This window comes from Chiloscyllium plagiosum, unplaced genomic scaffold (genome assembly GCF_037043375.1).
Source record: "Chiloscyllium plagiosum isolate Xiang-an unplaced genomic scaffold, Cpla_swu_hap1 HiC_scaffold_20, whole genome shotgun sequence".
In the NCBI taxonomy this organism is placed as follows: Eukaryota; Metazoa; Chordata; class Chondrichthyes; order Orectolobiformes; family Hemiscylliidae; genus Chiloscyllium; species Chiloscyllium plagiosum.
Genome location: NW_028270158.1, coordinates 56823882 through 56850790, shown reverse-complemented (window position 1 = coordinate 56850790; position 26909 = coordinate 56823882). Strand labels below are relative to the sequence as shown.

Here is a 26909-nt window from a genome sequence, read left to right as displayed (position 1 = left end):
AGGATACACCTAGAGTACCAACAGAACAGGAAATCACAGATGTAGCCATCAGTTCTTTTGAAAGTGACAACTTATACAATTGTATTAAAACTCTGCTGTTTAATATTGAATAATTTAAAGTGCATTACACAACAAATAGCTTATGAAGAAAATGTTAATTTTTAAAAATAGATACATAGCTCCCAATATGAAACAAGAACAATTCTAGAAAAATACAATATCTGGAAGGGGAAAAGGCAGGTAAATGTTCGAGGTAAATGTGAGACGACAGTCTGTCTTTTCTCCACCAGATCCTGATGGATCTCTAGTACCTTTCATCACTTTTTGTTTGTTCCTTGGCTTCAAGTTGTTTTTTCAAATTTTGTTCAGTTGTCAAAGCCAAAAATATACAGCCCAGAATTTATTGTTGCCAATTTTACCAAAAGTGGATTTTTATGATATTGACTTTTGAATATAAGGATGCAGTAACAGGACATTCAGTCCAACTGGTATATGCTTAAGCTCCACAAAAGAACTTCTCCCACCCTTCAGCATCTCACTGCAACAACATACCCACCTATTCCTTTCCCCGTCACTTATTTTTCTAACCTCCCCAAAAATGCATTAATACTATGTCCTACAACAACTCCTAATTGTCGCAAATTCCATACTTTAATTATTGCTTTGAGTATGGAAGATTGAAAGGTAATTTTAATTTTATTTTTCTTATTCCAGGAATATAAGCTTTGTGATTGCACAACTCTAGTTGCCTTTGCAAAGTTGTGGATGAGCTGCCTTTTTGAACTGCTGTGGTCAGTTTGGTTTAAATAGGGTGTAAGCCTATTTAAGCCCACCATATGATAAGTGGTTCCAGGATTTTGACCCAGTGACCGAACAGCAATACACTCCCAAGTCAGAATGGTGAGCTGCTTATAGTGGAAACTGTGAGTGGTGGTATCAAGCTTTTTGAGTATCATTGGAGCTGCACTCATCCACTGAAGTGCAGCGTTTTCCATTACACTGCTGATTTGTGCCTTGTAGATGGTGAATGGAATTTGGGAATCTGCAGGTGAATAATTCACTGCAGGATTTCTAGCATATGACCTGCTCTTACAGCCACTGTATTTATATGGCTAGTTCAGTTTCTGGTCAGTGTAAATCCTCCAGGTATTGATTGTGATATGACCATCACTGAACCCCCCACTATGTCACAGGACAAAGGTTAAATTCTCTTGTTAGAGACAGTCATTGCCTGGCGCTTACATGGCATGAATGTTACTTGCCACTTTTTTCAGCTCAAGCCTGGATATTGTCTCGATCTTGCTGCAATTGGACATGGGTTGCTTCAGTATTGAAGGAATTGCAAATGGTGTTGAACATCAAGTAATCATCAGCAAATACCCCTACATCTAACCTCACTATGGACGGAAGTCATCGATGAGGTAGCTTAAGATGGAAGAATCTAAAATATTCCCTGATAAACTCTTGTGGTGATGTTTTTGGGACGGGATGACTGACCTCTGTCATCCACACCCATCCTCCGCTGTGTCAGTATGACTCCCTTCAGCATACAATTCTCCCTCTGATTCCTGACTGCAGTTTTATTGAGTGGGCGTCAACAAGAAATTTATTGATATGCAAATGCTGTTTCATAGCACTGTTAGTGACCCCTTACATCACTTTACTGATGGACTGTGGATAAATTGATGTAATTGGCAAGGTTGGATCTTTTCTTCTTTTAGTGTATAGGACATACTTGGGGAATTTCCATATGGTTGGATCGATGCCAGTGTTTTAACTATAGTCTAACAACTTGGCGAAGGGGTGTGGCAAGTTGTGGAGCACATTTTAGTCAGAATATTGTCAGGGCCTATTGGCTTTGCAGTATCCGGTGTTCAGGCATTTCTTAATTTTGTATGGTGTGAATGGGATTGGCTGCAGCCTGACACCTCTGATGCTGAAGACCCCTAGAGTACGCTGAGTTGGACCATCTGCTTGGCACTTCTGGCTGAAAATAGATGCAAATACTTCAGCCTTGACTTTTACACTGCTCTGGGCTCCCCAATCATTGAGAATGGGGTTAATAGTGCCGTTGCCTCCTCCAGTGAATTGTTCAATTGTCCACTACCATTCATTTAGTCTGGATGTGGCAGGACCATACAGCTTCAATCAGACTTATTGGTTTTGTGCAAGTGCTTAGCTCTATTTACCTCCAGCTGCTTATCAGGTTTACAGCACAAATAGTCCTGTTTTGGACTTCAAGTTGACACATTTTTACACATCCCTGATGAAGGGCTTTTACCCAAAATGCCGATTCTCCTGCTCCTTGGATGCTGCTTGACCTGCTGTGCTGTTCCAGCATCACACTCTGAACTCTAATCTCCAGCATCTGCAGTCCTCACTTTATCCATGTTTTTATACATGCCTGATGTCACTCCAGGCATGACGGTAATAGTGGGGGAATATGCCGGGCCATGACATTGGAGTAGGATTCTGCTTTTCAGGGTCAACGAGACTGAGTTTGACAGTCTCATTTCTGGTGCTTAGGTTAATGTCAGATGATCCACTCCTTTGAGACACTTTGGCATTTTGAGAATCAACTGTATTACTGTGGGTCTGGAATCCGATGTAGACCAGACCAGGCAAGATTTCCTTCCCTAAAAAGGACATTGGTGAACTAGATGGGCTTTTATGATGATTGACAAGTTTAAGGGTTATTATTGGATTTTTAATTGCAGATTTTTCAAATTTGGAATTTTACCTTCTTTCTGGATTAGATTCAAACCCAGGTCCGCAGAATATGACGGGGCGGTACGGTGGCTCAGTGGTTGGCACTGATGCCTCACAGCACCAGAGACCCGGGTTCAATTCCCGCCTCAGGCAACTGTCAGTGTGGAGTTTGCACATTCTCCCAATGTCTGCGTGGGTTTCCTCCGGGTGCTCCGGTTTCCTCCCATAGTCCAAAGATGTGCAGATTAGGTGAATTGGCCATGGGAAATTGCCCGTAGTGTTAGGTGCATTAGTCAGGGGAATGGGTCTGGATGGGTTGCTCTTCGGAGGGTTGGTGTGGACTGGTTGGGCCGAAGAGCCTGTTTCCACACTGTAGGAAATCTAAAAAACTAATCTAATCAATGACATAGGCCTCAGGATTGCTAGTCCAGTGACAGTGCCATTACATTAAACACTTACCCTCGATGTGTTTAAAATAATTCAAAGATTTGATGGGAGTTATTCAGCTTGTATTTTTAAGTGACCATCTTGCCTTTGTCAAGGTTCCGCATGGTAGACAGGTTGGTAAAGTTAGATCACATGGGATTTGGGAGAGCTTGTCAAAAGTATATAAAATTGGTTTGATGGGAGGAGACAGAGAGTGGTAGTGGAGAGTTGTTTCTCAGACTTGAGGCCTGTGACCAGTGGTGTTCTGCAAGGATCGGTGCTGAGTCCACCATTGTTTATCATTTATATAAAATGACTTGGATGACAATATAGGAGGCATGATTAGTAAGTGTGTGGATGACACCAAAATTGGTGTTGAGTTAACAGTGAAGAAGGTTATCTAAGGTTACAAAGGTTCCTTGATCAATTGGGCCACTGGGTAGCAAGATGAGTTTAATTTGGATAAATGCGAGATGTTGCATTTTGGTAAAATGGACAAGGGCAGGATTTATACAGAGCCCTTGTAGAGCCCTGGGTAGTATTGTTGATCAGAGAGACTTGGGGGTTCAGGTACATAGTCCTTTGTTGTGTCCCAGCGTTGTTAAGAAGGCATTTAGTACACTTGCCTCCATTGCTTAGACCATTGTGTATATGAGTTGGAATGTCATGTTGCAGTTGTATAGGACGTTGGTGAAGCCACTTCTGAAGTACAGTTCTGGTTGCCCTGCTTTGGAACGATATTACTAAATAGGAGAGGGTTCAGGGAAGTTTTACCAGAATGTTGCTGGGATGAGAGGGTTTGAGTTATAAGGAAGGACTCTTTTCACGGGAGCATGAGAGGTTAAGGGGTTACCTTTGTAGATGTTTATAACATTATGAGGGGCATTAATAAGGACTCTGAGACTTGTGCTCCAGTATCATAAATGGAAATATTTTCTCTTTGTTAAGGGTCCTCTCTTCTGAGAAATAAACAGACAGGAATGTTATTCAGTGTCCACTAAAATCTACAGCAACAAGTAATTGAATCACCAGGAAAATTCAATATTTATAATCTATTTTTAACCCTTCATGGCTGAAGTCAGGGCTCCTGCAATGGCTTGCCCTGATGCATTTCCATACAGTATTAATTGACCGAGTTGTGCTTATGAAGGAGAGTTGGTGTTCAAGGGGACAAATCATCTTATTATCAATACAGTTAAAATAAATTTAAGCATGCAGTAGTGGTGGTGGGGAGGGAAAGAGTTGGAGGCATGGGGGGGGGGGGGGGGGGGGGGGGCGGTTGATGGGGAGAAGAGAGGGAGGTGCAACAAGTCTCCTGCATTCAGCTTTGCTCCTGGACAAGAATTGCTGATAGTCAGTCCTTTGGAACAGCACAGGAGGAGGTGGTTACACTTGGGTTCCTCCCGTCAGCTGTCCATACATTGACACTGGCACAACCTGGACTCACTGGAAGGGTAGGGATAGAAGAATACATTTCTTGGGAAATTGACACGTTAAGAAACATATGTCATGCACATGGAAGTCCCAAACAATAGAGTCATAGAGATGTACAGCACGGAAACAGACCCTTCAGGCAAACTCATCCATGCTGACCAGATATCCTAACCTAATCTAGTTCCATTTGCCAGCACCCAGCCCATACCCCTCTAAACCCTTCCTATTCATATACCCATCCAGATGCCTTTTAAATGTTGCAATTGTACCAGCCTCCACCACTTCCTCCAGCAGCTCATTCCATAAACGTACTACCCTCTGAGTGAAAAGGTTGCCCCTTAGGTCTCTTTTATATCTTTCCCCTCTCACCCTAAACCTATACCCTCGAGTTCTGGACTCCCCACACCCCAGGGAAAAGATTTTGTCTATTTACTCTATCCATGACCCTCATGGTTTTATAAACCTCCATAAGCAATTTGAAAAGAATTCATCAATAATTCTTCAGCCTCCGACGCTCCAAGGAAAACAGCCACAGCCTGTTCAACCTCTCCCCATAGCTCAAATCCTCCAACCCAGTGCATTAGTCAGGGGAAATGTAACTTATAGAGTAGGGGAATGGGTCTGGGTGGGTTACTGTTCAGAGGGTAGGTATGCATTTGTTGGGCCTAATGGCCTGTTTCCACATTGTAGGGATTCTATGAATGTCAGGAGGATAATGACATGTCATACTGCAGGTCAGACGATACAATCACAATTGCAGGAGATTCTTGCCCCTGTACGGATGAGGAAAAGGGCTCTGGACAGGATGAGCCAGCTGACCACGGCACCATGGTGCAGAAGGCCATTCAAGAGGGGGGAGCAAAAAGACAACTTAGTGTTATAGGGGATTCTATAATTAGGGGACAGATAGTATCCTTTGCAAGCCGGATTGGGAGTCTCGCATGGTGCCTACCCGGTGCCAGGGTTCGAGACATCTCTGACCGGCTTGAAAGGATATTGGAGCAGGTGGGGGAGGATCCAGTTGTTGTGGTCTACATTGGGACTAACAACATAGGCAAAGCTAGGGTGGAGGACCTGTTTGGGGATTATCGAGCACTAGGAGCCACGTGCCAATTGGCATAGGGATAAGAAAATTAGGGAAGTAAACAGGTGGCTAAGGGATTGGCGTGGGAAAGAGGGATTCCACTTCATGGGGCACTGGCATCAGTTTTGGAACTGGGGGGATCTGTACCGCTGGGACGGTCTCCACCTGAACTGATCAGGTACCAATGTTCTAGCGAAGACGATAAATAGGGTGGTCAGTAGGACTTTAAATTTCTGAGTTGGGAAGGGAAAGTGAAAGCGACAGGGAGTATGGAGTTAAATGGAAAGATAAGCGGCAGGATAGCATATGTGCAGGCAGATTTAAACTTGAGACAGACTGAGAATGCAGCAAAAAGGAAGGATAACTTAGGACATCTTATGACTTCCAATATCTCTAATGATAAGAAAGTTAACATTAAGGCACTTTACCTGAATGCTCATAGCATTCGTAACAAAGCAGATGAACTAATGGCACAGATCATCGTGAATGATTATGATGTGGTAGGCATCACAGAGACGTGGTTACAGGGGGGTCAGGACTGGCAGTTAAACATCCAAGGGTTTTCAACTTATCGAAAAGACAGGGAGGTGGGCAAAGGGGGCGGGGTTGTCTTGTTAGTTAAGAACAAAATTAAATCTATGGTGCTGAATGACATAGCGTCGGATGATGTGGAGTCTGTGTGGGTGGAATTGAGGAACCACAAAGGCAAAAAAACCATAGTGGGAGTTATGTACAGACCTCCTAACAGTGGTCAGGACCAGGGGCGCAACATGTACCGGGAAATAGAGAAGGCATGTCAGAAAGGCAAGGTCACAGTGATCATGGGAGACTTCAATATGCAGGTGGACTGGGTAAATAATGTTGCCAGTGGATCCAAAGAAAGGGAATTCATGGAATGCTTACAGGATGGTTTTTTGGAACAGCTTGTCATGGAGCCCACAAGGGAGCAGGCTATTCTGGACCTAGTGCTATGTAATGAACCAGACTTTATAAAAAATCTTAAAGTAAGGGAACACTTAGGAAGCAGCGACCATAATATGGTAGAGTTCAGTCTGCAGTTTGAAAGAGAGAAGGCAAAATCGGATGTAATGGTGTTACAGTTAAATAAAGGTAATTATGAGGGCATGAGAGAGGAACTGACGAAAATCGACTGGAAGCAGAGCCTAGCAGGGAAGACAGTAGAGCAAAAATGGCAGGAGCTTGTGGGTAAAATTGAGGACACAGTACAGAGGTTCATCCCCAAGAGGAGAAAGATTATCCGGGGAGGGATTAGACAGCCATGGCTGACAAAGGAAGTCAGGAAATCTATCAAAGAAAAAGAGAGATCCTATAAAATGGCCAAGAGAACTGGGAAATCAGAAGATTGGGAAGGCTACAAAAACAACCACAGGATAACAAAGAGAGAAATAAGGAGGGAGAGGATCAAATGTGAAGGGAGGCTAGCCAGTAATATTAGAAATGATAGTAAAAGTTTCTTTCAATACATAAGAAACAAACGACAGGCAAGAGTAGATATTGGGCCACTTCAAACTGATGCTGGAAGCCTAGTGATGGGAGATAAGGAAATAGCAGGAGAACTTAATAAGTACTTTGCGTCCGTCTTCACAGTGGAAGACATGAGTAATATCCCAACAATTAAAGGGAGTCAGGGGGCTGAGTTGAGTATGGTTGCCATTACAAAAGAGAAAGTGCTAGAAAAGCTAAAAGGTCTTAAAATTGATAAATCTCCTGGCCCTAATGGGTTACATCCTAGAGTTCTGAGGGAGGTGGCTGAGGAAATAGCAGAGGCGTTGGTTGAGATCTTTCAAAAGTCACTGGAGTCAGGGAAAGTCCCAGATGATTGGAAGATCGCTGTTGTAACCCCCTTGTTCAAGAAAGGATCAAGGCAAAAGATGGAAAATTATAGGCCAATTAGCCTAACCTCGGTTGTTGGTAAAATTCTAGAATCCATCATTAAGGATGAGGTTTCTAAATTCTTGGAAGAGCAGGGTCAGATTAGAACAAGTCAACATGGATTTCGAAAGGGGAGGTCTTGCCTGACAAACCTGTTGGAGCTCTTTGAAGAGGTGACAAGTAGGTTAGACGGGGAAACCCAGTGGATGTGGTCTACCTAGACTTTCAAAAGGCCTTTGATAAGGTGCCACATGGGAGGCTGCTGAGCAAGGTGAGGGCCCATGGTGTTCGAAGTGAGCTACTGGTATGGATTGAGGATTGGCTGTCTGACAGAAGGCAGAGAGTTGGGATAAAAGGTTCTTTTTCGGAATGGAGCCAGTGACAAGCGGTGTCCTGCAGGGTTCAGTGTTGGGGCCGCAGCTGTTCACATTATATATTAATGATCTGGATGAAGGGACTGGAGGCATTCTAGCGAAGTTTGCCGATGATACAAAGTTAGGTGGACAGGCAGGTAGTACTGAGGAAGTGGGGAGGCTGCAGAAGGATCTAGACAGTTTGGAGGAGTGGTCCAGGAAATGGCTGATGGAATTCAATGTGAGCAAATGCGAGGTCTTGCACTTTGGAAAAAAGAATAGAAGCATGGATTACTTTCTAAACGATGAGAAAATTCGTAAAGCCAAAGTACAGAGGGATCTGGGAGTGCTAGTTGAGGATTCTCTAAAGGTAAACATGCAGGTTGAGTCCGTGATTAAGAAAGCGAATGTAATGTTGTCAATTATCTCAAGAGGATTGGAATATAAAAGCACTGTTGTGCTACTGAGACTTTATAAAGCTCTGGTTAGGCCCCATTTGGAGTACTGTGTCCAGTTTTGGTCCCCACACCTCAGGAAGGACATGTCCAGCGGAGATTCTCATGGATGATCCCTGGAATGGTAGGTCTAACATATGAGGAACGGCTGAGGATCCTGGGATTGTATTCATTGGAGTTTAGAAGATTAAGGGGAGATCTAATCGAAACTTACAAGATACTACATGGCTTGGAGAGGGTGGATGCTAGGAAATTGTTTCCGTTAGGCGAGGAGACTAGGACCCATGGACACAGCCTTAGAATTAGATTAGATAACTTACAGTGTGGAAACAGGCCCTTCGGCCCAACAAGTCCACACCGACCCGCCGAAGCGTAACCCACCCATTCCCGTACATTTACCCCTTTACTTAACACTATGGGCAATTTAGCATGGCCAATTCACCTGACGTGCACATGTTTGGACTATGGGAGGAAACCGGAGCACCTGAAGGAAACCCACGCAGACACGGGGAGAACGTGCAAACTCCACACAGTCAGTCGCCTGAGAGGGAGTAAATTCAGAACAGAAATGCGGAGACATTTCTTCAGCCAGAGTGGTGGGCCTGTGGAATTCATTGCCACAGAGTGCAGTGGAGGCTGGGACGCTAAATGTCTTCAAGGCAGAAATTGATAAATTCTTGATGTCACAAGGAATTAACGGCTACGGGGAAAATGCGGGTAAGTGGAGTTGAAATGCCCATCAGCCATGATTGAATGGTGGAGTGGACTCGATGGGCTGAATGGCCTTACTTCCGCTCCTATGTCTTATGGTCTAATTCATGCAACTTGAGATAGCAACCAATGGGAGTTTTTGACAAAAGCAATTTACAGGAAGTTGTGTTGCCCTTGTAAGATTAGATACTCCACAACCCTGTCCTTTACCAGGTAAAAATTGGCCCAAGCATTAAAAGACTGCACACTTACTTCTTTCTCTTTGCTTATACCAATCCACATCTTCAGCCTTTTGACGAATAATTCCACCAGCTCGTAGTCTTGTGGTTCAACTGCAGGCCTGTACATCTCCAACTTCATTGTTTTGTAATTCTGAATGAGTACCACCGCAAACAGTCGCAGTACAATCCATACCTCAATGGTGATGTAACTGGTGTAGTATACATAGCAGAGATTTGGGTACACAAAGAGGCACTGCTTGAAGCAAACTCCTTTTTCAATCACAGCAAACAGGGAAAGAATGCTGCCTCCAAATGTCTTGAAGTCATCAAGATTAGCAGAAAAAACCTGAGCAAGAGCGAATCAAATTTTCAGAGATCATTCTGCCTGTTCCTGGCAACATATTCTCCAAATGAAATACGCTGCTGCTTATTTGCTGCTGAAGCTGCACTGAGATGACGTGTTAAAACTGAAGCCCCACCTTCCCCCTCATAGATCCCAAATCAACTGTTAACATATAGTCTCTCCCTTCCCCAACTCCAAGGGCTACTACTTGATTTTCAGGGCCTATTTACTTCATTCTGATCCTTTTATGAGGTGACAAAAGTTAATATCACTATTTGTTTTGACAGATGTGACATTAGGACTCTCAGAAGCAATTTGAAAAAAATTCATCAATAATTACCAACCCAACTAAACTTTAAGACATGACACGCAAGGAAAACATTAATTTCCTAGATGCCACAGTACTTAAAATGACATAAGGAAACTGACACTAATCAGCAAGGGTTTTTTTTTTCAAAATAACATATGCATATTTCTACACAGAGCCACTGCCCCAAAAATATCTTGCAAAGACTAATGATGTCACAGTTTTTTTTGCATTGCATATTCATAAAGCGCAAGTATTTTAGCCAGGACATACTTTCCTTTTTAATGCTCCCAAGATCTCCATTTCACTTTTAAATTTTAACAATTTGTGTGTTTGGCTTCTCTTTTACCACATCCCTACACCCAGACCCCTTGCGGCTTGTCGTCAACCCTCTATATTGTCCAAACCTGCTGACAACGTTCCTTCCCAATCCTTAGACCTGGCGTGCAGACAGGACACCCCAATGTGCTTCACAGGAACCTATTCAACATTTCACACCGAGATATGAATACTACAATAAAACCTTGATCAAAGCTATATGTTTCCTTAAGAAATATCAAATATAGAGACAGCTCAGTGAATTCCAGAGCTTAGGGCCTTGGCAGCTAAAGAAATAGTTGCCAACTGTGGCAAGTAATATAGATATAGTCAACATGTATAATGAAATACATACCAAGTAACCAATCTGTGCATAGACAAGAGCAAGACCAACCAATGTTGCACCAATTACCATCAGTTCCTTTGCAGAATTATACAGTGTTTTCCCAAAGATGGACCACTTCCTGATAAACCGCAGTTGTCGGGCAGCCTAATTTTTCCGTAGAAACCAGAAAATAAATTTTAATTAATTCTGATTTAATCCATTTCAAGCTACCAACAAATGTTTCAAATGAATAACTGGACTAGTTTCTGGCTGGGAGCTTGAGTTAGGGGCATTCAGCCTCTCAAGCCTTCCCATCATTCAATTAGACACTTGCTGATTTGCTACAGGACCACAAGTTGTAGGAGCAGAAGTGCGCATTTCAGCTCACTGCAATCGGTCCATTATGCAATGAGATCATTGCTGTTTTGATCATTTGCTCCCCCCAAGACCCTCAATTCCCTTATTAGTTAAAGATCTGTCTATCTCAGCCTTGTATATACATTATGACCCAACCTCAAAAGGTAAAGAATTCCACAGATTCACTACCCTCAATATAGTTCTTCCACATCTGTCTTAATTGGGCAACCTCTTACTCTTGAGATTATGCCCTCTGGTCCTAGACAAGGGGAAATAACCTTTCCACATCTTCCCCAAGAATCTTCTAAGGTTGCCTCTCATTCTTCTAAACTCCAGTGACAGCAGGTCCAACCTTCCCAAGCTCTCCTCATAAAACAGTCCCTCCTTACCTCATATCAACCTAGTGAACCTTCTCTGCACTGTCAGTATATCTTTCCTTAGATCAGAGTATCTAAACTTTATCCATATCACCTAATGCTGTTGTCTAACAAAAACATATGAATCACAGTTTTGACACTTTCCAAATGATAAGGCATTCACATGAATATACACTGCATAAGAAAAATAAATTTTGCTATAATTAGAAGCATCATTCACTTTTGAAGTAACTTTATTACTGGATATTCAAAGTGAAACTGAGAAGAATGAGTTTAATCAACTGAGACCCATAGAGGGTGGTAGGAGATGGAATAGTGTCCTTGACTAGTAAAGCAGAGGCCTGGTTTAGCACCCTGGGGAAATGGTTAAAAATCCCATTTTGGCAAGTGCAAATAAATCTGGAGTTGAAAGCTAGTCTTCGTAATGGTGATCATGAAAACCACTGCTGCTTGTAATTTTAAAAATCCATCTCTTCAGGGAAGGAAATCTGCTATCCTAATTGGTCTGGCCTACAGCAATTTGTTGACTCTTAATTGCCCTCTGAAATGACCAAACAACCAAATAGAGACTGGCAACAAACACTGACCTTGCCAGTGATGCCCAAAATCCTAGGAACCTGTCTGCAAACCATTTTCACTCAACAAATTCCCAGATCTTGTTATAGGATGAAAAAACATTAGAGAATCTGAGGACATTTAGCCTTCTAAGAGGGTAAGTTAATGGGGGTCATTACACAAGTATAGAAGACATTAAATATTGTGAACCCAAACAATTGTGCTAAGATGACCAAAAGGTTGGGATAGTGGGATTATGGACTAAACTGGGTGAAGTAAAATGATCAATTACCACAAAATGTTCAATACTTATGATCTGAAATAACTTTCCTGAAAAGCTGTAGGAAGCACAGCTAATAGTAACTTTCAAAAGGGAATGAGAAATGTACTTGAAGGGAAAGATATTATAGGCTATGTCAGGTTCTTCCAAGAGGCTGACATTTGCTCAGGTGAATGGCTTCGTTCTGGGCTGTGCCATAGTATGTTAGTCAGAATACCTTAGGACTGCAATTAAATACAGTAATGTGATGGCTTTGCAATTGATTGGTGGCGGGGTAGGGGTAGATGGTACTATAAATTTGTTCCTTGGATATATGATGGGCATCCCTCCTTTCTTTCACCTGGTGTTTGAATAATACAGTCACATTATTCTTTCCAATGGGCTGTAGCTCCAGTCAACCAAAGTGGAGGTCACCTTACATAGTATCAGTGAGTTGAACCTAAAGGTTTGCAATGCTTGCAATATTTATGAATGAACATTAGTTTCAGGCCAGAGTTTCTCTGGATCATACCTTAATCGTCAGCAGAAAAAGGAGGGTGGCAGTCACACTGGTGAATACGTAGCTCAAGTATGCCATCTCGTAAAAGTTGGTGAAGCTGTTTGGACTGGAACGATATATTGCCCACTGCTTGTCGCCAATTCTGGCACATTTCAGATGCAGAACCACACAACAGATACTGAGAATAATGATGCACCAGTGCAGATAGTTCCAGAACTGAAGAAAGTAAGATTTGCCCCTGCGGCTGATCAACACCAATTCGGTAACGGTGAAGTAAAGAACGAAGAGCATGAGGAAAATCTGCAAGGAAGCAAATAGTGATAGCTAAACAAAACAAAAAGACCGATAACACAATTTTAAGGTTTTGCTGATAAAGTTACTATCAACTTCACCGTTTTAACACTTAAGTCTTTCAGAATGTATTTCATCCAGTGAGGTATAATTCAGCAATGAGAACATTGAAGGAGCAGCGACAACCAAGTATTTAACAAAGATGATATGAACATGTATGACTCCACATCCATACAAGACTGACTACATTAAGAGCACCCTTCCAGTTTATCTGACTGATATTACAGAAGAATCTCTGACAATATGTGGGCCAATAGACATTCACAAAGGATAACGCACAAAACTCTAGAGATGTAGAAAAATATCTTGAATGAGTGCAACTTCCTGTTCCAATGTCCACTTCATGTTATCCTGCATGGCTCAATATCATAACAGGCGTTTTGTTATCTAGGAGCAGAAGGTGGCTATTTAGTCCATCAAGCCTGCTCTGTCATTCAATTAGATCATAGCTGATTATCTACCTCAACTCCACTTACCTACAATCTCCACATCTACTGATGTTGATAGAAATTAATCAATTTCTGGAGACTATCTTCAGCAGAGTGATGAGCAAGCTATGAAAACACCCTGATTCAACATCCTCACTAAAGGAATTCCTCCTCATTTAGTTTTAAATTACCCACGTTATCCTGAGATCATGTCTCCCGGTTTTGGACTCACCAGCCAGGGGAAATTCCTTACTTTCATTTACCCAGCCATGACCTGTATGCAATTTTTAATGAGGTCCACCCCATATTTTTTGAAACTGAGGAATATAGATCCAATCTCCTTAATTTGTCCTTATAAAACAATACTGCCACCCTAGAGATTAATTTGGTGAACCTCCGTTGCACTCCCTCTATGGCAAGTATATCCTTTCTTAGCCAAGGCGGCCAAGGTCTGACCAAGGCTCTATACAACTGCAGTAAGACCTCTTTACTCCTGTAAAAATCACTCGCTGTGAAGGCCAATGTAGTAACTGCTTCCTAATTTTTTTCTGCACATACCTGCTAACTTCAGTCACATATGAACAAAGGCACCCTTTGGACACCTACATTTTCCAATATCTCTTCATTCAACAATGTTCTGCCTTGGTTTTATTATTCACTTTGGCAGAATCAACACATATTCATCTCTTCACATACCTCTTCACATATCTCAACACATACCTCTTCATTCCAACTGACATGTTCTAGCCCACTCAGCCTGTCCAGGTCCTCTTGAAGCCTCCTCAAATTGTCAGAATGTAAGTTCCCAGCCAGATTGGTAAAATTAACAAATTTGGAAATATTACAGGTTTTCTGTATTCTTTTCCCAGAATGACAAACTGTTCTAGAACATAAAACAGTACTGCACAGAACAGGCCCTTCAGCCCACGATGTTGTGCTGACCATTAATCCTCATGTAAGGTAAACCTAATGTACAAACCCTCAAATTTCTGTGACCATTTGCATGTCCAGCAGTCTCTTAAATATCCCCAATGACCTCGCTTCCACAACTGCTGCTGGCAAAGCATTCCATGCTCCCATAATTCTCTGCGTAAAGAACACGCCTCTGACATCCCCTCTATACTTTCCTCCAACCCAGCTTAAAACTATGACCCCTCGTGTTAGCCATTTCTGCCCTGGGAAATAGTCTCTGGCTATCGACTCTATCTATGCCTCTCATTATCTTGTATACCTCAATTAGGTCCCCTCTCCTCCTCCTTTTCTCCAATGAAAAAAGTCCGAGCTCAGTCAACCTCTCCTCATAAGATAAGCCCTCCAGTCCAGGCAGCATCCTGGTAAACCTCCTCTGAACCCTCTCCAAAGCATCCACATCTTTCCTATAATAGGGCAACCAGAACTGGACGCAGTATTCCAAGTGCGGTCTAACCAAAGTTTTATACAGCTGCAACAAAATCTCACGGCTCAAACTCAATCCCCCTGTTAATGAAAGCCAAGCACCATATGCTTTCTTAACAACCCTGTCCACTTGGATGGCAATTTTAAGGGATCTATGTACCTGCACACCAAGATCCCGCTGTTCCTCCACACTGCCAAGAATATCCTGCCTTTAATCCTGTACTCAACTTTCAAGTTCGACCTTCCAAAATGCATCACTTCGCATTTATCCAGGTTGAACTCCATCTGCCACCTCTCGGCCCATCTCTGCATCCTGTCAATGTCACGCTGCAGCCTACAACAGTCCTCTATACTGTCAACGACACCTCAAAACTTTGTGTCGTCTGCAAACTTGCTAACCCATCATTCAATCTCCTCATCCAAGTCATTAATAAAAATTACAAAGAGTAGAGGCCCAAGGACAGAGCCCTGTGGAACATCACTCACCACTGACTTCCAGGCAGAATACTTTCCTTCCACTATCACTCGCTGTCTTCTGTCGACCAGCCAATTCTGTATTCAGACAGCTAAATTTCCCTGTATCCCATTCCTCCTGACCTTCTGAATAAGCCTACCACGGGGAACCTAAGGGCTCATGCCCGAAACGTCGATTCTCCTGCTCCTTGGATGCTGCCTGACCTGCTGCGCCTTTCCAGCAACACATTTTCAGCTCTGATCTCCAGCATCTGCAGTCCTCACTTTCCCCTTGAACATTATTAAATGCCTTGCTTAAATCCATATACACCACTCGACCTTCATCAACTTGTCTAGTAACATCCTCAAAGAGTTCTACAAAGAGAGGCTGGATAAAGTGGACATGTATTCTCTGGAATTTTGAAAAATGAGAAGTTTTAGGACAGAGATAAAGAGAAACTTCTTCAGCCAGAGTGGTGAGTCTATGGAAGTCAGGTCATTGAGTATATTTAAGACTGAGATAAATAAATCTTCAGTATCAAAGGGAGAAAGAGGGAGAATGGAGTTGAGAAACGTATCAGCCAAAATTGAATTGCGGAACAGACTCAATGGCTGAATGGCCTAATTTCTGCTCCTATGTCTTATGTGATGTATTGAAACTTACAAAATACTTAAAGGGTGTACATGCTGTCAAGATTCTTCCCCTGAGTGGGGAGTCTAAAACTAGGGGACACAAAAAAAAGGGGCGGGGAAATGGCACTTAAGTCTGAGATGAGGAGGAATTATTTTACTCAGAAGGTTGTAAATCATTAGAATTAAAGCATTAAAGTAGTCGATCAGACAAGAATGGCCTTCCCCTGTTCCAATGTTGCGTGAAGACAGAGTGAAAGTAACTGTTTAGTTTCTCTGCTATTTCCTTGTTTTCCACTATAAATTTGCCGGTACCAATCTGCTAATTTTTTTTTTACTTTCCACTTACTGAAAAAGCTTTTACAATCTACACATATGTGCCTTGCATTCATTACCACTTTCTTGATTGCCCTTTTCATGGATTTTAAATTGCTCCCTATCCTCAGCCTTGCCATTTTTCTTGCCTTCCTTATAAACCATTCCTTTTGGATATATTGGAAATGTTAACTTAATTTGTTGACCACAATCAATTTCCCTTTTCCATTGTGCCTTGGAGAAATGTATATTGATTGTCCAATGATAGCCATTGTCTGTCTACATTCAAATCTTTTGGTGTGCTTTCCCAATCATCATAGCAAGCCTTTCCCTAATTTCATAGAATATAGAACATAGAATAATACAGCTCAGAACAGGCCCTTCGGCCCTTGATGTTGCGCCAACCTGTGAACTAATCTAAGCCCATCCCCCTACGCTATCCCATCATCATCTATATGTTTATCCAAGGACTGTTTAAATGCCCATAATGGGAATTTGTGTTGCAGACATTTCAGCCTCTGTCTAGGTGACATCCTCAGTGCTTGGGAGCCTCTTGTGAAGCGCTTCTGTGATGTTTCCTCCAGCATTTATAGTGGTTTGAATCTCATGAGCAAAACCAATGTAGTGTACAAAATCCCATGCAAGGACTGCACAAAACACTAGATAGGACAAACAGGAAGACAGCTAACGGTCCGCATCCATGAACACCAACTAGCCACGAAACGACATGACCAGCTATCCTTAGTAGCCACACACTCAGATTTTGGATTAGGTAAAAACAATGACTGCAGATGCTGGAAATCAGATTCTGGATTAGTGGTGCTGGAAGAGCTCAGCAGTTCAGGCAACATCCGAGGAGCAGCAAAATCGACGTTTCGGGCAAAAGCCCTTCATCGAGTATAAAGGCAGACAGCCGGAAGCGTGGAGAGATAAGCTAGAGGAGGGTGGGGGTGGGGAGAAAGTAGCATGGAGTACAATAGGTGAGTGGGGTAGGAGATGAAGGTGATAGGCCAGGGAGGAGGGTGGAGTGGATAGGTGGAAAAGAAGATAGGTAGGTAGGACAAGTCGTAGGGACAGTGCTGAGCTGGAAGTTTGGAACTAGGGTGAGGTGGGGGAAGGGGAAATGAGGAAACTGTTGAAGTCCACATTGATGCCCTGGGGTTGAAGTGTTCCGAGGCGGAGGATGAGGCGTTCTTCCTCCAGGCATCTGGTGGTGAGGGAGTGACTGTGAAGGAGGCCCAGGACCTCCATGTCCTCGGCAGAGTGGGATGGGGAGTTGAAATGTTGGGCCACAGGGCAGTGTGGTTGATTGGTGCAGGTGTCCCGGAGATGTTCCCTAAAGCACTCTGCTAGGAGGCGTCCAGTCTCCCCAATGTAGAGGAGACCGCATCGGGAGCAACGGATGCAATAAATGATATTAGTGGATGTGCAGGTAAAACTTTGATGGATGTGGAAGTCTCCTTTAGGGCCTTGGATGGAGGTGAGGGTGCAGGTTTTGCAGTTCCTGCGGTGGCAGGGGAAGGTGCCAGGATGGGAGGGTGGGTTGTAGGGGGGTGTGGACCTGACCAGGTAGTCACGGAGGGAACGGTCTTTGCTGAAGGCGGAAAGGATTGGGAAGGGAAATATATCCCTAGTGGTGGGGTCTTTTTGGATGTGGCAGAAATGTCGGCAGATGATTTGGTTTATGCGGAGGTTGGTAGGGTGGAAGGTGAGTACCAGGGGCATTCTGTCCTTGTTACGGTTGGAGGGGCGGGGTCTGAGGGCGGAGGTGCGGGATGTGGACGAGATGCATTGGAGGGCACCTTTAACCATGTGGGAAGGGAAATTGCGGTCTCTAAAGAAAGAGGCCATCTGGTGTGTTCTGTGGTGGAACTGGTCCTCCTGGGAGCAGATACGGCGGAGGCGGAGGAATTGGGAATACAGGATGGCATTTTTGCAAGAGGTAGGGTGGGAAGAGGTGTAATCCAGGTAGCTGTGGGAGTCGGTGGGTTTGTAAAAAATGTCAGTGTCAAGTCGGTCTTCACTAATGGAGATGGAGAGGTCCAGGAAGGGGAGGGAGGTGTCAGAGACGGTCCAGGTAAATTTATGGTCAGGGTGGAATGTGTTGGTGAACTTGATGAATTGCTCAACCTGCTCGCGGGAGCATAAGGTGGCACCAATGCAGTCATCAATGCAGCGGAGGAAGAGGTGGGGAGTGGTGTCGGTGTAATTACGCAAGATCGACTGTTCTCTGTAGCCAACAAAGAGACAGGCATAGCTGGGGCCCCCATACGTGTGCCCATGGCTACCCCTTTGGTCTGGAGGAAGTGGGAGGATTCAAAGGAGAAATTGTTAAGCGTGAGGACCAGTTTGGCCAAACAAATGAGAGTGTCGGTGGAAGGGTAATGTTGGGGACATCGGGAGAGGAAAAAACGGAGGGCTTGGAGGCCCTGGTCATGGCAGATGGAGGTGTAGAGGGATTGGATCTCCATGGTGAAGATGAGGCATTGGGGGCCAGGGAAATGGAAGTCTTGGAGGAGGTGGTGTCTCGAACGTATGTGGGGAGTTCCTGGACTGGGGGGATAGGACAGTGTCGAGGTAGGTAGAGATGAGTTCAGTGGGGCAGGACCATGCTGAGACAATGGGTCGACCAGGGTAGTCAGGCTTGTGGATCTTGGGAAGGAGGTAGAACCGGGCAGTGCGGGGTTCCCAGACTATGAGGTTGGAAGCTGTGGGTGAGAGATCTCCTGAGGTGATGAGGTTCTGTATGGTCTTGGAGATGATGGTTTGGTGATGGGGGGGTAGGGTCATGGTCGTGGGGGAGGTAGGAAGACGTGTCCTCGAGTTGGCGTTTGGCTTCAGCAGTGTAGAGGTCAGTGCGCCAGACTACCACTGCGCCCCCTTTATCCGCTGGCTTGATGGTGAGGCTGGGATTAGAGCAGAGGGATTGGAGGGCTGCACGTTGTGAGGGTGAGAGGTTGGAGTGGGGGAGGGTGGTAGACAGGTTGAGGTGGTTAATGTCCCGGCGGCAGTTGGAAATGAAGAGGTCGAGGGCAGGTAATAGGCCAGCGCGGGGTGTCTAGGTGGATGCAGTGTGTTGGAGGTGGGCGAAGGGGTCCTCGGAAGGTGGGCGGGAGTTCTGATTGTGAAAGTAAGCTCGGAGGCGGAGGCGGCGGAAGAAGTGGTCGACGTCACGGTGTCTATTAAATTCATTGATGCGTGGACAAAGGGGGATGAAGGTGAGTCCTTTGCTGAGGACTGATCATTCGTCCTCAGTGAGGGGAAGGTCTGGAGGGATGGTGAAAACTCGGCAGGGCTGGGAGCTGGTGTGGGTGTGGAGCTGGGAGTGGGGGTAGAGCCAGTAACTGGAGTCGGTGTGGTGGTGGAGGGAATGGGGGTGGAGTCATGAGCAGGGGTGGTGCTCTCCTCAGGGTTCTGGGGGCTGGGAATGGTGACAGTGGGATATGTGGGGGGGCGTGTCAGCAGAATGCTGGTGAGTGGCGTTGGTAGGGGCGGAAGTGGTAGCAACATGAATTTGACTGGGACAACACTACTATTATAGGACAAGCCAAACAGAGAACAGCCAGGGAATTCCTAGAGGCATGGCAATCATCAACAGATTCAATCAATAAGCACATCGACCTCGACCCAATATACCGACCACTGCAGCGGACAGCTGGAACTGACAACTGGAAATGGCAGATTCAAACCACTACAAATGCCAGAGGAAAGATCACCGAAGCGCTTCACAGGAGGCTCCCAAGCCCTGAGGATGTCACCTAGACAGGGGATGAAACGTCTGCAACACAAATTCCCAGCTCGGCGAACAGAACCACAACAACGAGCACCCGAGCTACAAATCTTCTCCCAAACTTTGAACACCTCACATTTATCTGCATTGAACTCCATTTGCCACCTCTCAGCCCAATTCTGCAGATTATCCATGTCCCCTCGCAACCTGCAACATTCTTCCACACTATCCACCACTCCACCGACTTTAGTGTCACCTGCAAACTTACTAGGTGAAAGTAAGGACTGCAAATGTTGGAGATTACAGTCAAGATTAGAATGGTGCTGGAAATGTACAGCAGGTCAGGCAGCATCCAAGGAGCAAGAGCCCTTCATCAGAAATGCAAGCATATTAACCCATCCACCTACGCTTACATCCAAGTCATTTATAAAAATGACAAACAGCAGTGGTCCCAAAACAGATCCTTGTGGCACACCACTTGTAACCAGACTCTAGGCTGAATATTTTCCATCAACCACCACTCGAAGTCTTCTTACAGAAAGCCAGTTTCTAATCCAAACTGCTAAATCACCCTCAATCCCATGCCTCCACATTTTCTTCAATAGCCTACCATGTGGGACCTTATCAAAGGCTTTACTGAAGTCCATGTGCAGCAGGTTAACTGCCCTACCTTCATGCACTTGCTTGGTCATCTCCTCAAAAAAAACTCAATGAGGTTTGTGAGACACGACCTGCCTTGACGAAATCATGTCGACTACGTGCAATCAAATTGTTGCTTGCTAGCTGATTATAAATCCTATCTCTTACAACCCTTTCCAAAACTTTTCCTACAACAGACGCAAGGCTCACTGGCCTATAATTACCTGGGTCATGTCTGCTGCCCTTCTTGAACAAGGACACATTTGCAATCCTCCAGTCCTCTGGTACTAAACCTGCAGACAATGATGACTCAATGATCAAGGTCAAAGACTCCACTATCTCCTCCCTAGCTTCCCAGAGAATCCTTGGATAAATCCCATCTGGCCCAGGGGACTTATCTACTTTCATACATTCTAGAATTGAGAACACCCCCTCCTTACTAACCTCAATCCTTTCTAGTCTAATAGCTCGTATTTCAGTCTTCTCCTCGACAATATTCTCCTTTTCTTGAGTGAACACAGGTAAGAAATATTCGTTTAGCACCTCTCCAATCTCCACAGGGTCCACACACAGCTTCCCACTTCTGTCTTTTTTTTGTAAATATATTTTTAAAAACTTTTTGACTTTACAAAAATATAAAGTTCTTGAAAATACAACTAATAACAAATACCAGTATAATAAAGAGAAAAAACCCCACAAATTACAATACAGCTACTGTCTGCTAACTACTATCCTACCCTGTAGTACAAAACAAAATCTAACTGTGCAAAACAACACCAATAAATAAGTGACTAATAAATCAAAAAAAGCAAAAGAAAACATTAAAAAAAACACAAAATAGCTATGCTCAGCGCAAAGCTCCCAAACAAACGAACAGGAGCGTTGTGTATATAGTCTTATTAACTCGGGAGTCCCCCCTCCAGGGCCCAGGGCTCAACAAACTTAACAATCCTGGTTAAACAAACGCCCTAGTTAAAATAGCTGACAAATCTATATGCAAATAACTCAAATGGGGCTGCCATGTCTTATAAAAATGGTCTGTTGTGTGATACACCACGTTTGTAAAACAATCCAAGGGAACGTGCTCCATAACTAATTTCCGCCATCTCAGAAGGCCCGGCGGGTTCTCAGACACCCAATTCATCAGAATATTCTTCCGTGCACAGTATGCAAGAATATTAAATAATTTCTTCCCATGCCCGTCTAAAGATGGTAAATTCGGTAGACCTAAGAGGAGAGATATTGAGTCTGCTTTAACTTCAGTCCTCAATACCTTCCCTATTTCTCCTATCACAGTGCTCCGATAAACACGGAGCCTGTGGCATGTCCAGAAACAATGATAAGAGTATCTACACTTATTTTACATTTGGAGCACATTAGAGATGCCCCTTTTCCAAAATTCACAGGTGGTCCGGTGTAAAATGAACCCTATGCAGAACATCTAACTGGGTCGTGCATGTCCTAATATAGATTGAGATCTTTAGCGTGTTCTCCCATATGTTTTCCCATGTTTCAGCCATCCCAGCAAGTTCTCAGACACCCAACTGATCAGAATATTCTTCCATCCACTCCTAGCTCTTGCTCCCAGACCTCACAAGATATCCTGCCAGGCCCTGCCACCCAGCAGGTAATAGAGGGCACTTAACCGAAAGGGTGCTTGTGGAATGTAGCAACAACCTTTCTGTAGCGGGCTTAAAGAGCTTACTGAGAAGCGTAATCTTCTCCTGGATGAAATCCCTAACCTGAAGAAAATGGAAAAGATCTCTGCGGCTCAGTTGCTCAAAAGACATCATAACCACCCCCTCAAACAAGTCTCCCAAACTCCTCTTGCTGCCCATAGTTTGAACCCTGAGTCCATCACCCCTGGTCGGAACCCTGGCATACCAACTATAGGCATAAGTGGCAAAGTCTTGGATAAGCAACCCTCACTCTGACGCATCGCCCTCTGTGCCTTGACCATACTCATAACAATGGAGTTCTGGCAGTGGTCCATAACTGTCCTCATCTTATCCATGAACAACAAGTTAATGAGAGGGCACTTTGCCTGTGAGGTCTCAATATCCAGCCATATTGAGCCCGGATCGTTACCTGCCCAATCACACACAAAGGACAGCAGGAACTCAATTGATACGTCCTGATGTCTGGAAAAACAACTCTCTCCCTCCTCCCTGCCACCCCCCTCCCCTCCTTGAGGCATCTTCAATTTAGTAAGCTTGATGAGGGGCCGCCCACGATGTCAGACAAAGGAACCAAACCAACCCATAAGTTTCTGCAGCATTGACCGAGGAAACACTATACGGAGCATACGCATAGGATAAAGAAACAAGGAAGAATATTCAACTTAATTAGCGATATCTGGCCCAACCATGAAATTTGAAGATCCTCCCATCTCTGGAGATCCGCCTAATATTGTTGAGCAAATTTAATCCGAAATAACCGATCAAACTTGGGGGTGATAAAAATGCTGAGGTATCTGAACCCCACTCTGAAGTTGCTTCGCTGCCTCCTGTATTTCCTGAGCTGTCAAGGGGTCATTAAAGAGAGAGGCCTGTTCCAAGGTTAGCCCTGGGAGGCCCAGGTTCTTAAAAAAGGCCTCCTTTTTAGCCTACCTGCCCTTACAACCTTCCGACCGATACACTTCAGGGTAAAAACTCCGAAAAGCCTCATTAATCCTTCTGGCATCCTATATAAAGACCCTAGCGCTGTCTCTGAATGCAGTAATGGATTGGGGAGCTTGCTTTTTCCTAGTCAGGTACGCTAAGTACTTCCCTGGCCTATGCCCATACTTGAACAGCCTTGTCTAGCAAAAGCAATTTCTTTCTTTGCGTTTTGCGTCAGTATTGAATTTAAGGCAGCCTGGAGGGCCGTGATCTGCTCTAGCTTAGTCACTGAAGGCAGTGCAAAATGTGCCGCCTCAGCGGCTTTCAACTGCGCCTCAAGTAGACTCTGCTGTGCCCCCATCTGTCATTTCGGGCTAGCCAAATAGGAAATAGCTAATCCCCTGGCAAAGGCCTTAGTGGTGTTCCATAACACAGACGGACTACTAGCCGAGCCTGAGTTGATAGTCAAGAATTCCTGAAACTCCTTCAAAAGGTATTCTACAAATTTGGAATCCTTAAGGAGAAAAGGATCCTGATGCCAGTGCTGCAAACCTAGCCCCTCACTCTTGGCCTTAACCTTCAAATATACCGCTGCGTTATCAGAGATTGCTATGTTCCCAATTTTACAACCCATAATCGAAGGGCTGAGGAAACCAGAAAAAGAGATCAATCCTCGTGTGACATTTATGTGGGTTTGAACAAAAGTGATGCCCCTGCCGGTAGGGTGAAGACATCTCCAAATGTCCACGAGCCCCAACTCTTCCCATAAGTCAGTCACCTGCTTGGCCTGCGAAGGAATAGTTGGGGGCCCACTGGGCATCGGTGTCCACTGTTGGATCCGAAAGTCAAATGAAACTCCCCCCTATAATAATGTGCCGTCTTCCAAAGGCAATCAGCTTAGAGAAGGCACTAATCAAAACTTTGAGGGGATGTGCCAGAGGATAGTAGGCATTTGAAATGCCACATTCCTCCCCATGTATCAGGGCCTTAGGTATCACAAGCCGCCCTTGCTCATCTTTCATGTGCTCTAATAATGTGAACGGAAGATTTTTCTGGATAAATACTGCCACTCCCCTACTTTTAGTAGTAAAGGATGAAAAGAATACCCAGTCATAACCCCCCTGTTGTAGCTTCAGGTGTTCCCTGTCATCAAGATGAGTTTCCTGCAACAGAGTAATATCAACCCTTTCCCTCTTAAATCTAGAAAGCCTCTTTTTTCTTTTAACAGGCAAATGACTTCCCTTGATGTTCCAGGTGCACCATTTAACAAGACACTTAGCCATACCCCCTTTCGGAGACCCTTGAACCCCTGGGAGGGAGAACCCTGCTTACAATGCACCAAGCACAAATAAATAAAGACTCAGAGTCGATGAATTATGTAAACAAAAACTCTATCAGAACTACAAGCAACTAATACTACCAAAAAGACTACAAAGAAAACCAACTATAAAATCTTGAACGGAAGACTCTCCCCCTTGGCCATAAGGGGCACAAACCCTACTCGTCCCCTCCTTCACAGGTCCTTCAAGCCCGGACTATGTCCCAGCCTTAGGTGAAAAAAAAAGATGATCCTTAATTCACCAAAAAAAAGGACAAAGTCAGGATAAACACTCCGCCCATCGCCGGCTTCATGTCACCCCAATTTGTGACTAAAAAAGAAAGAAAACAAACAAAAGAGACAACAAACGACATCCACAAAATTTCCCATAATAAAATCCAGTCCTTAAAAAAATAGGAATAACATATTACAAGTTTTTAAAAAATTATTAGGGAGCGAAAAAGGAAAAAAAAAGGGAAAACGCAGGGAAAGGAGGAAAAGAGGAAAAACATTAACCGTATTCTTTAGACCGGTCCGTCTATTTTAAAGTATCTACAAAGTTCTTAGCTTTATCCGCTGGGACAAATGTATAAACTGAGTCCTCATGGATGAAACGAAGCACTGCGGGGTACCTCATGGAGTACTGGATACCCAGGTTCCTCAGCCTCTTTTTAACTTCATCGAAGGATTTCCTCTTTCGAACTAAAGCTCCCGAGAAATCCTGGAAAAATATGATTTTTGACCCCTTATGCAGCAGTGTCTGTGGGTCTTTTTCCAGTAATCTGGAGGCTTCTATTACTTTTTGCTTGTCCTTGTATGAGTGAAAGTGCAATAGGGCCGGGTGAGGGTGCTGAACCGGTCCAGACCTGTGCACTTCGATCCGATAGGCCCTTTCAATCTGCAGCCAGCTGGACTCGATTTGAAGGCACAGGAACTGCTGCAGCCAGCTTTCATAGAAGCTGACTGGCTGACACCTTCATCCCTCTCTGGGAGACCGACAACCTGCCGATTTGTCCTCCGACCTCTATTTTCGAGGTCATCGATCTGGTCTCGTAAGGCTCACAGCTCTCCCTCCAGCACCTGGATCTGACCAGATGAGGACTCCAACGCTGCTTCCGACGTCTTGATTCCACCTCCACCTCCTCCATCCATTCCCCGAGAGCCTGGAGCCCCCATTTATGCTTCTGCGGCATGGACGTGACGGGTTGGACCTGGGCACAAATCTCCTCAATCGCAGCCCCAACCTTCAAGGTAAGTCTCTTCATAGCCACCACCAATTCCTATGAGTCTGTCAGGTCCCTGGGGGAGGTTTGGGAGAGGCTGCTGCTGCAGTCTCTAGTGTGGTAGGTGCTGCAGGGGAGTGTCCTCCCTGCTGCTGTTTGCTCGCACGGTGTACGGGAGAAGGATTCACATTTTTGGATCATTGGAATCTCTTTTGGGGTAGAAGTGACCTGTACAAGAAAGACAGATTGCACCTCCCTAAATTGGAAGGGGACTAATATACTGGCAGGGAGATTTGCAAGAGCTGCTCGGGAGGATTTTAAACTAGTAAAATGGGGGAGGTGGGACCCAGGGAGATAGTGAGAAAAGAGATCAATCTGAGACTGGTACAGTTGAGAACAGAAGTGAGTCAAACAGTAGGGCTGGCAGGGACAAGGTAAATTGCATTTATTTCAATGCAAAGGGCGGGCCTAACAGGGAAGGCAGATGAACTCAGGTCATGGTTAGGAACATGGGAATGGGATATCATAGCAATTACAGAAACATGGCTCAGGGATGGGCAGGACTGGTAGCTTAATGTTCCAGGATACAAATGCTACTCCCTCCGCGACTCCCTCGTCAGGTCCACACCCCCCACCAACCCAACCTCCACTCCCGGAACCTTCCCCTGCAACCGCAAGAAATGCAAAACTTGCGCCCACACTGTCCCCCTCACTTCCCTTCTAGGCCCCAAGGGATCCTTCCATATCCGTCAGAAATTCACCTGCATCTCCACACACATCATTTACTGCATCCGCTGCACCCGATGTGGCCTCCTCTACATTGGGGAGACAGGCCGCCTACTTGCGGAATGTTTCAGAGAACACCTCTGGGAAACCCGCACCAATCAACCCAACCGCCCCGTGGCCGAACACTTCAACTCCCCCTCCCACTCCGCCAAGGACATGCAGGTCCTTGGCCTTCTCCATCGCCAGACCATGGCAACATGACGCCTGAAGGAAGAGCGCCTCATCTCCCGCCTAGGAACCCTCCAATCACAAGGGATGAATGCAGATTTCTCCAGCTTCCTCATTTCCCCTCCCCCCACCTATCTCAGTCCCAACCGTTGGACTCAGCACCGCCTTCTTGACCTGTAATCTTCTTCCCGACCTCTCCGCGCCCACCCGCTCTCCGGCCTATCAC

The 26909-nt window shown here is 44.7% G+C and overlaps 1 protein-coding gene across 3 annotated transcripts in view; it reads right to left on the bottom strand.

Moving 5' to 3' along the window:
- Positions 1–26909, bottom strand: part of pkd1a (polycystic kidney disease 1a) — a 210696-nt gene that overhangs the window by 4469 nt on the left and 179318 nt on the right. For 2 of the 3 annotated variants that reach the window (XM_043711199.2, XM_043711198.2), the window contains 3 exons: positions 12660–12947; positions 10610–10744; positions 9318–9632 (listed from right to left, as the gene is read on the bottom strand). In XM_043711199.2, coding sequence (XP_043567134.2) covers positions 9318–9632; positions 10610–10744; positions 12660–12947 — 738 coding nt within the window. Of the gene's footprint in view, positions 1–9317; positions 9633–10609; positions 10745–12659; positions 12948–26909 lie in introns of those variants that run through there. The other variant, XM_087997973.1, reaches the window with a different exon arrangement.